Source organism: Xenopus laevis, chromosome 2L, assembly GCF_017654675.1.
Source record: "Xenopus laevis strain J_2021 chromosome 2L, Xenopus_laevis_v10.1, whole genome shotgun sequence".
NCBI lineage: Eukaryota > Metazoa > Chordata > Amphibia > Anura > Pipidae > Xenopus > Xenopus laevis.
The window spans coordinates 182,427,958-182,442,677 of record NC_054373.1 but is presented as its reverse complement, the minus strand read 5'-3'; the positions used below and the strand labels follow the sequence as shown (position 1 = coordinate 182,442,677).

Here is a 14,720-nt window from a genome sequence, read left to right as displayed (position 1 = left end):
CTAGTGTTCCTTGTATATTTTCTTTCCTGTATCCTCTTTCCAAGAACCTATTTTTTAAGATATTTGAGTGTACATCATAGTCTTTTATACTGCTACCATTTTTTCTTATTCTTCTAAATTGTCCCTTTGGGATGTTCCTTATCCATTGGGGGTCATGGTTACTTGAGGCCAAAATATAGTTATTTATACCTACTTCCTTTAAGAAAGTTTGTGTCTGTAGTTTGTTGTTTTCAATATATATCTGTAAATCTAGGGACCATACAAAGGGAAAGTTGGTGGATCCATAGGCTAAAAACCTTGGTTCCACAGGGTCTGAATGTGGATTTTAATCTTAGAGCCTTTTTGGACTAAAAAAACCAAAACTACCCCCTATCTAGTATCCCTGTATTAAAGGAATGGGTTAAATGAGAAAGCCTTTTATGAAAACATTTTTATGGTGTTTTGACTGCAACTACAAATGTACATTTTTTAGATATGATATAGGGAAAGATTGCCTCATTTTAGCACAAAAAGGAGTTAACAGAAGATTGTGAAAATGTTTTAGAGAAATAAAGTTTTTTGAAATAAAGTTTTTTGAAAGGACTTGTTGAAAAAGAAAAACACGATGGGAGATAAACCAGCAGCAGTGAGCAGGGAACGTCATCGCTCAGGAGGAAGCCGATAGACGAAACGCGTCAGCGTGATTACGCCCCTAGTTTGGGAAGTTTGGGGAACTTCAATCCCGGATTCGTTTTTTACTTTTTGATATGATATCATTGCCCTGATAGAAAGATGCCCAGATCCTGCTGAGGAAAAGCAGCCCAACAGCATGATGCTGCCATTACTGTATTTTACTGTTGGTATGGGTCGTATAATATACAGTATAGATAAGTATTACTGAAGCCCAAGGTTGCTTCAAATGCAATATGGGGAAGAGTTTTGTGGTTAGTAATATAAAAATGCCCAATGCTAGAGCTATAGTATAATATAAGTGTGTTCTATATTCTGCTGTTGATCTGATTTGTATCAACAGTGTCTTGGCATCTTCCAAAAATCCAGGTGAATCCTGCAAGGGAATCTGTTTCAGGCTCCTAAACATGGAATCTAGATGAAAAGTGGATCTCTCAGTAGCACAATGATCCCAAACACAAAGAAACAGTGAAGACCAAGGAAGAATGGGTGAATATGCTAAAATGGACCATCAGAGTCAATCAGTTAGCTTAAATAACCTGAAGAAAATCCTAGAATAATAGGTCAAAAACCCTTCCAAAAATTGTCCAAGGTTAGTAATACTTACCCTAAAAGACTTAAAGGAGAACTCCCCATTTAACTGATAGCCCTCTGCAGAGTCTCTCCAGCCTCATTCCCAACCACATCGGTACCTGCAAATAAAAATTCCAGGACCTTTATACCAGCACTGTAAGTAGGAAAAAAAGCACACAGGGTTTGGCAGCTGCCATCTTTCACTGACCAGGAATATGCAGAGTAGAAGTCAGGACCAGATCAGCTTCCACTTCACATGACCCAGCTCAGCAGTAATCATTGTTATACATGTAAGTGCTGGGTAACAAAATACACCATTTAGGGTCCATCGACAAAGTCTATGCTTAACCCCTATCATAAGCAGACATTGAGCACTCCTGAGCTGAGTGAAATGTAAACTAGGAACATTCCAGGGGACCCACCCCCATCTCTCTCTTTCATTTTCAAGCACCTGCTGATCCAGAGAGTGATCTGTGAGAGTGAGAGTGTTCTGTTGGAATCAAGAAACGTTTTGATGCCACTTTCTATTGTTGGAGCCATATTGAAAAGTGCCCATTGGACCTTCTTTAAACTTTTAAAACTTTAAAAGATTTGCTAATTGCTTTGTTTTTAAAGTTTTTCAGCCTTTCAGTGATCTCAGCAGTCAGGTATTTAGATGTTGGGGTCACTAACCCTAACACCTGAGCAGAAATAGTTGTTACAGAACATATAAGAAGAGTTTTCTTGATTATAATTTGTCTTGAATGGTTGCTATGAGGGTTTAGACTAAAACAATACCTGGAGATAAACAGGGGAATTAAAAACTAACTGACTAGGATTTTCTATAGGTTTGGTCTTGGGCAACCCAAGCTACTAGGAATGCACCGAATACAGCATTTGGTTTGGGATTCAGCCAAGATTTGGCCTTTTTCAGCAGGATTCGAATTTGGCCAAATCCAAGTGCCTGGCCGAACCAAATCCGAATCCAAGAAATCACATGACTTTTCTTCCCACAATCTAGAAAGTCAGAAAAATTGTCTCTTTTCTCCTTCTTTCCCTAATTTACATATGCAATTGAGGGTTTGGATTTGGTTTAGTATTTGACTGAATCTTTCACAAAGGATTCAGGATTCGGCCAAATACTAAAATAGTGGATTTGGTGTATTCCTACAAGCTACAAATACACACCTAGTCCTATCAATAACAAGTACTTTAAGCAACATTCTCTCTCTCAATAGTTTCAAGAGTTCTTTGAGTATCTTGATTTGCATTCATTTGCAGGTTGGTCCAGTTCATAACAAGCTTCAACTTTTTCTGTAGATTCCCATATCCCATATCAGAGCTCTGTGTAGAATATCTTCCCTATCGCCATGTCTAATCAATCTGCCATCTCTGAGTTCATCATCATTGGATTTCCAGGTCTCCAACAGAAATTCCACATTCCGGTCTCCATTACAATGTTTCTTGTCTACTGTGTTTCGCTGTTGGCCAATAGCTCTGTTATCATATTAATCCTTCAGAAAGACCAACTCCACCAAGCAATGTACATTATAATCAGAAACCTCGCTCTCTCTGACCTTCTCTTTGACACAATAACATTACCGAAAATCATTGCCAAATATTGGTTTGGAGCAGGTTCTATATCCTTCTATGGTTGCATCTTCCAGCTCTTCTGTGTCCATTCCCTTGGAAGCCTTGACTCCTTCATCATTATGCTGATGGCTATTGATCGTTATGTTGCTATCTGCAAACCTCTCAGGTATCATTCCATTATCAGCAATAAACTGGTGACTCTGCTCTGCTACTTTTTCTGGGTCCTTGCTGCCCTAATTGGCTCTATTGTTGCAGTCATAGCTGGACAACTGCCTTACTGTGGGCCCAATCGTGTCAGGAACTGTTTCTGTGTCAATTCAGCAGTCACAGTGTTGGCGTGTGTAGATGTTACATTGGCAAGACGGACGGTTTTTACTCTTGCGATGTGCGTGCTCCTCCTGCCACTGGCCTTTATTATACTCTCATATATTTTAATAATCAGAGTTATACACTCATCAACTAACAATGAAAATTCATGGAAGGCATTTTACACCTGTACCACTCATTTAATGGTCATTGGCTTGTATTATATCCCCAGGGTGTTTGTATATAGTACAAGTCAGATCCCTTTGATTCTTGATGTTGATATCAATGTCTTACTCCTTTGTCTCTACACATTTGTTCCCCATTTAGCCAACCCCATTATATATTGTCTTAGAACCAAAGAAATTATACATATTTTTGGACTAAGTTTCAACAATATAGTTCTTGTGAAAAGTATGCAGACATCAAAAAACCTGCAGTGAATATGGTAGATTGTAGACTGATGTAGATTGTACATTTAGCAGCCTATTTGTGATAATTCAGGATTGCATTGTCCCTGTGATTCTAGGAAATCAGTGCAAAAAAATGTATATCTCAAATTTTTTGGAATTTGAGTTTACCGAGATCTGTCAATCAAAAAAATCTTGAAAAGTAAAAAAAAAATTGTCAGCTAAAGGTTGTCAAGTGACTTTATAAGTTAACTGGATGTATAAGTATATTATTTCTTCAAAATAGTAAATTAGTAAAAATCAATACAACAATGCAATTTTCAAGGAGTTATTCATGAAAAAACTTGAATCTGAACAAAGGAAATTTGCATTGTTCCAATTACTTTTGTAAATTCGATTGTTTAAAGAAACTTGAAATACTTGAATATACACTTCCCAGTATAAAAGCTTATACATTTCTAGTTGCTAATTTTTTTCAGGTGATTTGAAGTGTTTGGGCCAGATTCAATTCAGTGAGAAAAAGTAATCTCATGCTTTATCACATGAAAACTCTTTCTCCTAATTCACTTCCAATTTCTTCCCGTAGACGTCAATACAGTTTTCAGGTGATAAACCCTGAAATAAGTTTTTCTGAATTGAATTACATCTCAAATTTAATCTCGTCCATGAGATTTCAGGAGATAAACCCTTTTTCTCACTGAACTGAATCTGGCCCTTTTTTTCTTTGATAAGTCTTGGAGATTTTGAAGCTCAAATTTTCTAAGATTCAACATTGCCTTTTTTTTGCTGCAAAACAATGCAATTGTCTTTCTATCCTTTATAAGTCAAATTTACAGGGGGTCATTTAATCTTAGGGGCCTTGATCTGATTTTTTTTGACTTACTATAGAGAAGAATGGCAAGTTTTTTGAGGGGTTAGAATTATCCCTTGATATAACTTAATTTGTACAAGATTCATGATACTGATTACTTAGTGAATGCTTTCAAAGCCTTTTCTAACCAACTAAATGAGAGAGTCAGCAACAAAATTAACTAGAAAAACTAAGTAGAAAAACATTTATTTTATCTTATGATGGCACCACCTCATGCTCATGTTGGTTCTTGTTAATGAAGATGTTCTTGTCTGGGCATGTTGGAATTACTCCCCCAACAAAGCCATGTCTGCAGATGTTGCATTTACTAAACACATGTCCAGGTGTATCATGGTATAATATCATGTATAATAAGTAGGTGACACTCATATAGAGGGTTATTTAGTTCTAGAAATTGTGAATAGGCAATGCAACATCATCAGTGTGGTGTCCACACTGACAAACAGTAGAAATTATGGGTATGTGAGTAATTCTTACAAATTCACAATAGCTACTCAGTAGGGGTATTGAGTGCAGCATAGTGAACATGGTTAGACAGTACAGTTGGTGGGATTAAGACAGCTTTTGGTGGGTATTATAAGGGGCAAGGTCTTTTACTCATTACCCCTAATGTATTACATACATTCCCCAAAGGTCACTTTACACTGTGGACTAAACAACCATATCATTTATCATTTTTGTGATTATAGGTTTGTATTCGTGTACTAACTCACTGCATTCAACATTTTCATCATCGCGCCCATCACTTAGGATCACGTGAGTTGATGACAGGGTCTGGATGTCAGGGGGCCTATCGGCTCTCAGCGGGAGATGTTCGGACCAAGTAGAAAGCTTAGGATAAAGGTTCAAGTTTGAGGTATCCAGAAAGGGGTCAGGTGTAATTATAGTCAAGTTCAGGCAAATGTTCAAAAGGCAGGCAGCAGGAAACAGAATCAGGGTCAGGCCGAGGGTCAGGAAACCAGGAAACAAGAATTTAGGAATTAAGGGATCCCAGGAACACAATATAGCAATTCCTATACTCGGGCTTTGAACCAGCATCTTTGGTGTCCTTTTATTTTCAATTTGGCGCCAAAACGCGACGTTGTGATATCACGCATTTGTCATCAGCGCACCAGTGCCCAAAACCATGAGTGGTTCTATGTTGTGTTCAATGGGTTTCCTTTTTAAGGCAACGTGGAAGCTGTACAAATAAGCAAAAACACAAGCACTCAATGCAATTATTCTATGCATCTTCTAGTTTTAATTGTATCATGTATTCTGCTCACCCAAACTCAATGTATCAGGCCCTGGTGTCTACTGAAGATGGTGGGTGACTAGAGAAGACATCTGATGGAGGTGAAACACAATTCCTATAGAAAATTCATTCAGCAGATGTTCAGTAAAGCACTTACTTTCCAGCCCCGATCCACAGATCTGCCCTCCCCTGGTTTTATTCAGCATCTGACCAGTTTGATCCTGCTTAAGATAGAATTTAAAAAAAGTAGTGATTTACTGTAATTCTTAGTTTACACCCTACACATGGCATTTAGGTCTAATAAATAGAATTAGGAATATAAGCACTGATACTGTATAAACACAACCATAGATGGTTTCAACTTGGTGATGAGTGAGTTTACCCAAAACCCAAGGAACCCACAGATTTACATACAGTTGAAGAAAGTGACTCCCAGATTTTGGTTCAGGTGGGTGGTGGGTTAAATTTCCAGCAGAGCTCCTCCCTTTGGTGATGTAATAGTACTAACCCTTCCCTTTTCATGGATGATCCTGCCTATGTACAGTGTGAATCATCAGAAGGCAGCTGGGTCACAAAGTAGACGATGGGGCGTCATGTTGGATTGGGTGTGGGTTGAAAAGCACCAGGTTAGGATAAGAGAAAGTTGGATAAAGACAAATAGACAATGTACGACATGGTCCAAATCATAACTTTAATATAGATTATTTTTTTTATATATAATATTATATTTATGGTGTCACTGACAGTAATAGACAGTCTTAGTACTGCACCTACACAAATCAGTTCTTTATAAAAAGAGCTAAAAAGCAAGACGAAGAATAATTTCTATGAGGAAAGACTGGCCAAATTGGGGATGTTCACACTGGAGAAGGGGTGATATGATAACTATGTATAAATATATAAGGGGATCATATAATAATCTCTCTAATGATTTATTTATCAGTAGGTCTTTCCAGTTGACACAAGGTCACCCATTCCGATTAGAAGAAAGAGAGGTTCCGCCTAAATATTGGGAAGGGGTTTGTTACAGTGAGAGCTGTGAAGATGTGGAATTGTCTCCCTGAATCAGTGGTACAGGCTGATACATTAGATAGGTATAAGAAGGGGTTGGATGGTGTTTAGCAAGTGAGGGAATACAGGGTTATGGGAGATAGCTCATAGTACAAGTTGATCCAGGGACTAGTCTGATTTTGGAGTCAGGAAGAATTTTTCCCCCTCTAAGGCAAATTGGAGAGGCTTCAGATCGTTTTTTTGCCTTCCTCTGGATCAACTGGCAGATGGTTGAACTCGATGGACATGTGTCTTTTTTCAACCTTACTTACTATGTTACTATGTTACTATGTAATTCAACTCTGAAGGCCCCATAACCATCATTTAACCCCTGTGAGGATATTTATTGCAATGCACTTTCAAATTTGAATATTCAAAATAAACAATCTCAATCATTTGAATAAAATAATATGCTGAGCTTTTACAGAAGTCAACTGCAGGTGTCTGTTTGAGTCTTTTTAAACTGAATTTTTACAGACACGTTGAAAATAAATGGAGGTTTCTTTGAGACTGAACAACAACACATTTTTGCTATTGAATCTTTTATGCTGGAGATCATGAAAATGCAGCTATTGAAAAACGTATATTTTACCTTAGTCTTGCTGTCACTATCCATTCTTTGGCCTCCGGGCGTGAAACCTCCTAAGTCTGCTTTTCAGTATATTGGATCTTAGCACCAGACTTGCTCATTTATAGTCCAACCTCCCCATTAACTGATCTACATTATCACAACAAAACTTCTACTGTTTGTCCCCTTCTATCCCACCCAACTCTCATGCTCAGCTAATTACAACAAGAGGCCCAATATAAACATTGTATGTCCCAACGTTGGGAAAGGATCCTGTTATTTATGAATTATTGGCTTTATTGAATCATAACATTAAACAAAGTTCTATTGTGCATAGAGCTACAATGACAGGGCTATTAACATGGAATATAATATCCATAAAACTAGGTTGAATATATATTGATAGGGATTGCAAATAGCAGTACAGTCCCAGAGACTTTCAATCAATTATTAAAGCATGTATATTTATATATTTTGTACTTTTGATTGAAAATTCTCTAAGGATTATGACTGCTAAGAAATTTAGTTTCAAAAGGGTCTTCAATTTTTATTATTGGTCATTTACCAAGTGCAGGACAGGGTGCAATGAGCCATAAAAGTGCACAAGCCCAGATTTTTTGGCACCCTGCCATTAGTTTTGCCAGTCTTGGGGCATTCTATGCTAATGATCCACCAGATCCACAATGCCAACACACACGATTCCTCCTGCCAGGCTGGGTTTGGTCCAAGTTGAAGGTGGTTAGGTTTGGGCACTGGCTCACATATTGCCAACCTACACATAGCTATTGTCTCACATTTTGAACCTTGGGTAAAGAACCCCAATTATGGAGCACCAGTGGACTAAGGGTGTAAAGGAGCCCTGTATTTACCCCCTGCCCAATGGTAGATGGTAAGGACTGACTTATGCCACCAGTGCAGCACTCTGAATCTCATGCCAGCTTTTTATGCAAGATGCAGAGTACAGATATGCTCAGATGCAAGTGCTTGTTGGGCACTAAGATACAGAATTCCGGTCCTGCTGCATTAGGGTTATTAATAATGATGACCTCTATGGTCTTTTATTTGAGAAAATGATTGAGTTAAGATTCAGCAGTCAACATTCAGATAGCTTTGTTTTCTCAGGAACCACACAGCTTTGGAACTTGTTAATCTCTTCAAAACCTCCCTAATAACAATAGTAGGGCAGCATTATAGTAGGTAAAAGTGGGTTCAGGTGGGAAGACCTTAAGGTTAAGGGGCAAGTTCCCCAAGCGGCACATTATCTAGAGACCGATTCGTCCAGGGCGCCGAACGCTGGCGAAGTTGCGCTAGCGTTACTTTGGCAAGCAAAGCGAAGTTGCGCTAGTATTGGCTAATTTGCATACGACGGGAATCGAAAGTCTAATGGACATATATGTTGCAGCAAATACATTACATTACACAAGCCCAGGGAACATTAATAAAATAAAATAGAGTTGTGTAATACCCAACACATGAGCCCAGTGTATAGTTTATGTGCCATACTGTATGTTGTGAAATGTAGGGGGGAACCCGGTTACCCAAAAAAAAATTTTACGGTCTTTTTCAGCCTGTCATTCAGAAAAAAGGAAAAGACGCCAGCGTTTTTTTGAGACCTAGAAAATTTTTCAACAAAAAATTGAGGAAGTCTTATGCACTCCATTGCACTTCACCTGGACTGAGATGGCAAAGTCAAGTCTTTACGTTCAGTAAAACCCACTTCTTAATGACACTCACAAGGAAGATTACCTAGCTCTAGGAATTCTGGGTATGTAATGTATGGGTATAGTGAGTAGACCTGTAGCAAATGTTTCATTTTTTATTGCAACCCCCCCTATTAAATACAGTTGTGGGCTGTATACAAACCTGGTATCAAGAAAGCTCCAAACCCTCTAGGGATGTGACTGCCACTAATTGAGGAAAACTTATACAAGAGCCCTTACATGTTTGACCCCATTGAACAATCTCCCCAGTTACCCAGTCAATATGTGGGTTATGTACCTGTAACCAAGGTAACCCTAAAATTAGAGGAGAAGAAGAACCCTTGATAACGTAGAAGGATAACTCCTCGGAGTGCAAGTTGCTAATGCACAAGGACAAGCCCACAGACTTTTGTGTTACCAAACCTGACCCCAAAGGGCTTTTGTCAACATCTAAGATTTTCATAGGAGGAATAAGGGGTATCAGAGGAATGTTAAACTTCACTGCGAAGGCAGCATCCACGAAATTCCCCGCTGCCCCTGAATCCACAAAAGGAGAAACCTTAACGGAGCCCGTAGGTCAGGTTAACTTAACAGGAACCATGATCTTAGAGGAAAATTGGGGAGAGGAAACTTCTTGACCCAAATGGAGCTCCCCTTCTCCATTTAGGCTTTGAAGTTTCCCGGCCTCTTAGAACATTGGTTGAGAAAATGACCCTTTTCCCCAAAGTAAATACACAGCCCCAAAGACCGCCTGCGGGCCTTTTCCTCAGGAATGAATTGAGTGATACCCAATTGCATAGGTTCCTCCTGAGGTAGAAGCACTGAGGAGTAAAAAGACTTTAGTATCACAGTATAAATTTAGTAAACACAGTAGGAATGGAGGTACCCTTCTCACCCCTTCTCTCCCTCTGTCTTCTATCTACTTGGATGGCTAGAGACATGAGATCATCCAGATTAGTAGATAGAGGGTAGTTTACTAGGCTGTCTTTTACAGCATCAGAGAGCCCTAACCGAAATTAACTACGAAGAGCCATGTCGTTCCAGCCAGTTTCTACAGCCCACCGGCGGAACTCAGTACAATACACCTCTACATCCCGTTTTCCCTGAGGTAATTTACGAATCACGGAGTCGGCCGTAGAAGCACGATCTGGGTCATCATAAAGTATCTCCATGGTGTTAAAAAAGGTTTCAAGGGAAAAACGGGAGGGTCAGAGGAGGATAATCTTAGGTCCCAAATTTGGGGATCACCCTGTAACAGGGTCATTACAAACCTCACTTTTTCCTCGCCAGTTGTGAAGGATTGAGGGAAAAGGCTAAGGTATAATTTGCATGCCTCCGGAAAGACAAAAAAATTGGTTCTATTCGCACTAAATTTATCGGGGAAAGAAATTTTGGGTTCATGGGATTTGTGCACTTTACCCATCACCACAGAAGAACCCACTTGGACGGCCATAGGAAGAGAGACTTTTGGACTTGGTGACAGTTGCATGGTCTCCAGTCTGCGAGTCAGGTTATGGAAACCTTGCATCAGGTAGTCTTGCTTCCATTCATGATCCTCCAAGCACTGTAGCAGAGTAACGAGGAGCGCTTCAGTAGAGGAAGGAGCAGTGGCAGCAGCGGTGTGACCTTCTTTGTCCATAGGGTCCATTAAAATGTCACGGTTGGCACCCTAATTCAGAACCGATGCAAAGCACCTTGGTCTCAGCTCTTGCTTCAGCATTTAGCAGCCGCCTTTCACCTCGGGAGGATCCCTCGTCTAACCGGATGAAGCGAGGGGTTCTGAACAAGCACAGGGGCACAACGGTAAATGCAAAGTCTTTGGGCAGAAGTTTGCAGTACAAGTCTTAGGCAGAAGAGTAGTCAGATCAGGCTGGGTCGGGGCAGGCAGAGTGCAAACGGAGTCAGGCAGGCAGGGGTCAAACCAGGAGATCAATCAGAGGGGATATAGAATAAGAGAAGTCGGATATCAGGCAAGGGTCAGGATACAGATGTCAGAATAGTCAAAAAGCCAGGTAGGGGTCACAACAGGAATCAGGATCAAAATACAGAATTTAAATAATTTTCATGCCGTTGCGCGAATTGGCACTGTATTTATCCTGCTGTGTGTTCTGGGGTATTATATATGGAATTGGCACTGTATTTATCCTGCTGTGTGTTCTGGGGTATTATACATGGAATTGGCACTGTATTTATTAGCTGTGTGTTCTGAGTATTATACATGGAATTGGCACTGTACAGCAGGTGCACTACTGCATATTCCTATCCTTAAAGTGAAGACTTAGGATTCTTGAACCCTTGGGCATATTAAAGCTGTTGTAAGGCTCAGCAAAGGGTATATCTTATTGTGCCTTATTTGGGGGGTACAAGGCATAACCTGGAGCTTATGAAGTCTTTGTATTTTACACAGGCAAAATAAATCATCCAGCCTAGAATTGTGTACTCATCCAATTAATAAGCATATTTTCCATAGTCAGCAATTTATTTTTGGCACGTGACATTTCACTTCTATATAAACTCACCAGAGATAGGAATGTGCCATAAACCTCTACAGATCAGAGCAGATCATTGAACATTTCACCCAGATGCAGCTGATACCTGTAACTGTAAGTGTTTAGATTTAGTATCCAAAAGATGAGCACAGGGAGAGTCAATGGGCGTCCGAATAATTTTGACTCACACCAATTTTTATGTGCACGAAAATTTGATGCGCAACAAATTTTTTTCATTTTTGCTGCAGTTTCGCAAATTTATTTGCGGAAATTTGGTGTGGATCCATGCCTGGCAAATTTATTTGCCCATCACTAGTCTGGGTTCATATGATATCATTGCCCTGAAAGAAAGATGCCCAGATCCTGCTATGGAAAAGCAGCCCAACAGCATGATGCTGCCATTACTGTATTTTACTGTTGGTATGGGTCGTATAATATACAGTATAAATAAGTATTACTGAAGCCCAAAAGTGCTTGAAATGCAATATGGGGAAGAGTTTTGTGGTTAGTTGGGTATGAGATAAGGCTTTTTGATCAAAGTTTAAAGCAGTATGTATGGTGCAAATATAAAAATGCCCAACGCTAGAGATATAATATGAGTGTGTTCTATATTCTGCTGTTGATCTGCTTTGTATCAACAGTGTCTTGGCATCTTTGCAAAAAATCCAGGTGAATCCTGCAAGGGAATCTGTTTCAGGCTCCTAAATATGGAATCTAGATGAAAAAAGTCGATCTCTCAGTAGCACAATGATCCCAAACACAAAGGAACAGTGAAGGCTCAAGGAAGAATGGGTGAATATGCTAAAATGGACCATCAGAGTCATTCAGTTAGCTTAAATAACCTGAAGAAAATCCTAGAAGAATAGGTAAAAAACCCTTCCAAAAAGTGTTCAAGGTTAGTACTACTTACCCTAAAAGACTTAAAGGAGAACTCCCCATTTAACTGATAGCCCTCTGCAGAGTCTCTCCAGCCTCATTCCCAACCACATCGGTACCTGCAGATAAAAATCCCAGGACCTTTATACCAGCACTGTAAGTAGGAAAAAGCACACAGGGTTTGGCAGCGGCCATCTTTCACTGTTATATCTCCTGTTTCAGTTTCCCGGTCTCAGCTATTGCTGACCAGGAATATGCAGAGTAGAAGTCAGGACCAGATCAGCTTCCACTTCACATGACCCAGCTCAGCAGTAACCACTGCTATACATGTAAGTGCTGGGTAACAAAATACACCATTTAGGGTCCATAAACAAAGCCTATGCTTAACCCTTACCATAAGCAGACATTGAGCACTCCTGAGCTGAGTGAAATGTAAACTAGGAACATTCCAGGGGATCCACCCCCATCTGTCTCTTAGTCATTTTCAAGCACCTGCTGATCCAGAGAGTGATCTGTGAGAGTGAGAGTGTTCTGTTGGAATCAAGAAACATTTTGATGCCACTTTCTATTGTTGGAGCCATATTGAAAAGTGCCCATTGGACATTCTTTCCCTTAAACTATCAAAACTTTAAAAGATTTGCTAATTGATTTGTTGTTAAAGTGTTTCAGCTTTTTCAGTAATCTCAGCAGTCAGGTATTTAGATGTTGGGGTCACTAACCTCAAAACCTGAACAGAAATAGTTGTTACAGAACATATAAGAAGAGTTTGTTGATTATAATTTGTCTTGAATGGTTGCTATGAGGGTTTAGACTAAAACAATACCTGGAGATAAACAGGGGAATTAAAAACTAACTGACTAGGATTTTCTATAGGATATGGTCTTGGGCAACCCAAGCTTCTAGTAATGCACCAAATACAGCATTTGGTTTGGGATTCGGCCAAGATTTGTCCTTTTTCAGCAGGATTCGAATTTGGCCAAATCCAAGTGCCTGGCTGAACCTAATCCAAATCCAAAAAAATCACGTGACTTTTCTTCCCACAAACTAGAAAGTCAGAAAAAATGTCTCTTTTCTCCTTCTTTCCCTAATTTACATATGCAATTGAGGGTTTGGATTTGGTTTAGTATGTGACTGAATCTTAAACAAAGGATTCAGGATTCGGCCAAATACTAAAATAGTGGATTTGGTGCATCCCTACAAGCTACAAATACACACCTAGCTCTATCAATAATAAGTACTTTAAGCAACATTCTCTCTCTCAATAGTTTCAAGAGTTCTTTGAGTATCTTTATTTGCATTCAGTATTATTACTGTAATCTCATTATTATTACTGTAATCTCTTTGCAGGTTGGTCCAGTTCATAACAAGCTTCAACTTTTTCTGTAGATTCCCATATCCCATATCAGAGCTCTGTGTAGAATATCTTCCCTATCGCCATGTCTAATCAATCTGCCATCTCTGAGTTCATCATTATTGGATTTCCAGGTCTCCAACAGAAATTCCACATTCCGGTCTCCATTACAATGTTTCTTGTCTACTGTGTTTCGCTGTTGGCCAATAGCTCTGTTATCATATTAATCCTTCAGAAAGAACAACTCCACCAACCAATGTACATTATAATCAGAAACCTCGCTCTCTCTGACCTTCTCTTTGACACAATAACATTACCGAAAATCATTGCCAAATATTGGTTTGGAGCAGGTTCTATATCCTTCTATAGTTGCATCTTCCAGCTCTTCTGTGTCCATTCCCTTGGAAGTCTTGACTCCTTCATCATTATGCTGATGGCTATTGATCGTTATGTTGCTATCTGCAAACCACTCAGGTATCATTCCATTATCAGCAATAAACTGGTGACTCTGCTCTGCTACTTTTTCTGGGTCCTTGCTGCCCTAATTGGCTCTATTGTTGCAGTCATAGTTGGACAACTGCCTTACTGTGGGCCCAATCGTGTCAGGAACTGTTTCTGTGTCAATTCAGCAGTCACAGTGTTGGCGTGTGTAGATGTTACATTGGCAAGACGGGCATTTTTTACTCTTGCGATGTGCGTGCTCCTCCTGCCACTGGCCTTTATTATACTCTCATATATTTTAATAATCAAAGTTATACACTCATCAACTAACAATGAAAATTCATGGAAGGCATTTTACACCTGTACCACTCATTTAATGGTCATTGGCTTGTATTATATCCCCAGGGTGTTTGTATATAGTACAAGTCAGATCCCTTTGATTCTTGATGTTGATATCAATGTCTTACTCCTTTGTCTCTACACATTTGTTCCCCATTTAGCCAACCCCATTATATATTGTCTTAGAAACAAAGAAATTTTACATATTTTTGGACTAATTTTTTGGAATTTGAGTTTACCGAGATCTGTCAATCAAAAAAATCTTGAAAAGTAA

The 14,720-nt window shown here is 39.4% G+C and overlaps 2 protein-coding genes across 2 annotated transcripts; both read left to right on the top strand.

Annotated features, from left to right (window-relative positions):
- Window positions 1-2,582: 2,582 nt before the first annotated feature.
- On the top strand, window positions 2,583-3,560 carry LOC108706025 (olfactory receptor 688). Its single transcript, XM_018242721.2, has one exon. The coding sequence runs from the start codon at window positions 2,592-2,594 to the stop codon at window positions 3,558-3,560; it is 969 nt and encodes a 322-aa protein (XP_018098210.2). The 5' UTR covers window positions 2,583-2,591.
- Window positions 3,561-13,742: 10,182 nt separating this feature from the next.
- On the top strand, window positions 13,743-14,720 carry LOC121399775 (olfactory receptor 688-like). Its single transcript, XM_041581342.1, has one exon. It carries the CDS (start codon window positions 13,752-13,754, stop codon window positions 14,718-14,720), a length of 969 nt encoding a protein of 322 aa, XP_041437276.1. The 5' UTR covers window positions 13,743-13,751.

Coding starts and splice junctions, on each gene's coding strand:
- LOC108706025 (XM_018242721.2), top strand. CDS start 2,592: ATGTCTAATCAATCTGCCATCTCTGAGTTCATCATCATTGGATTTCCA.
- LOC121399775 (XM_041581342.1), top strand. CDS start 13,752: ATGTCTAATCAATCTGCCATCTCTGAGTTCATCATTATTGGATTTCCA.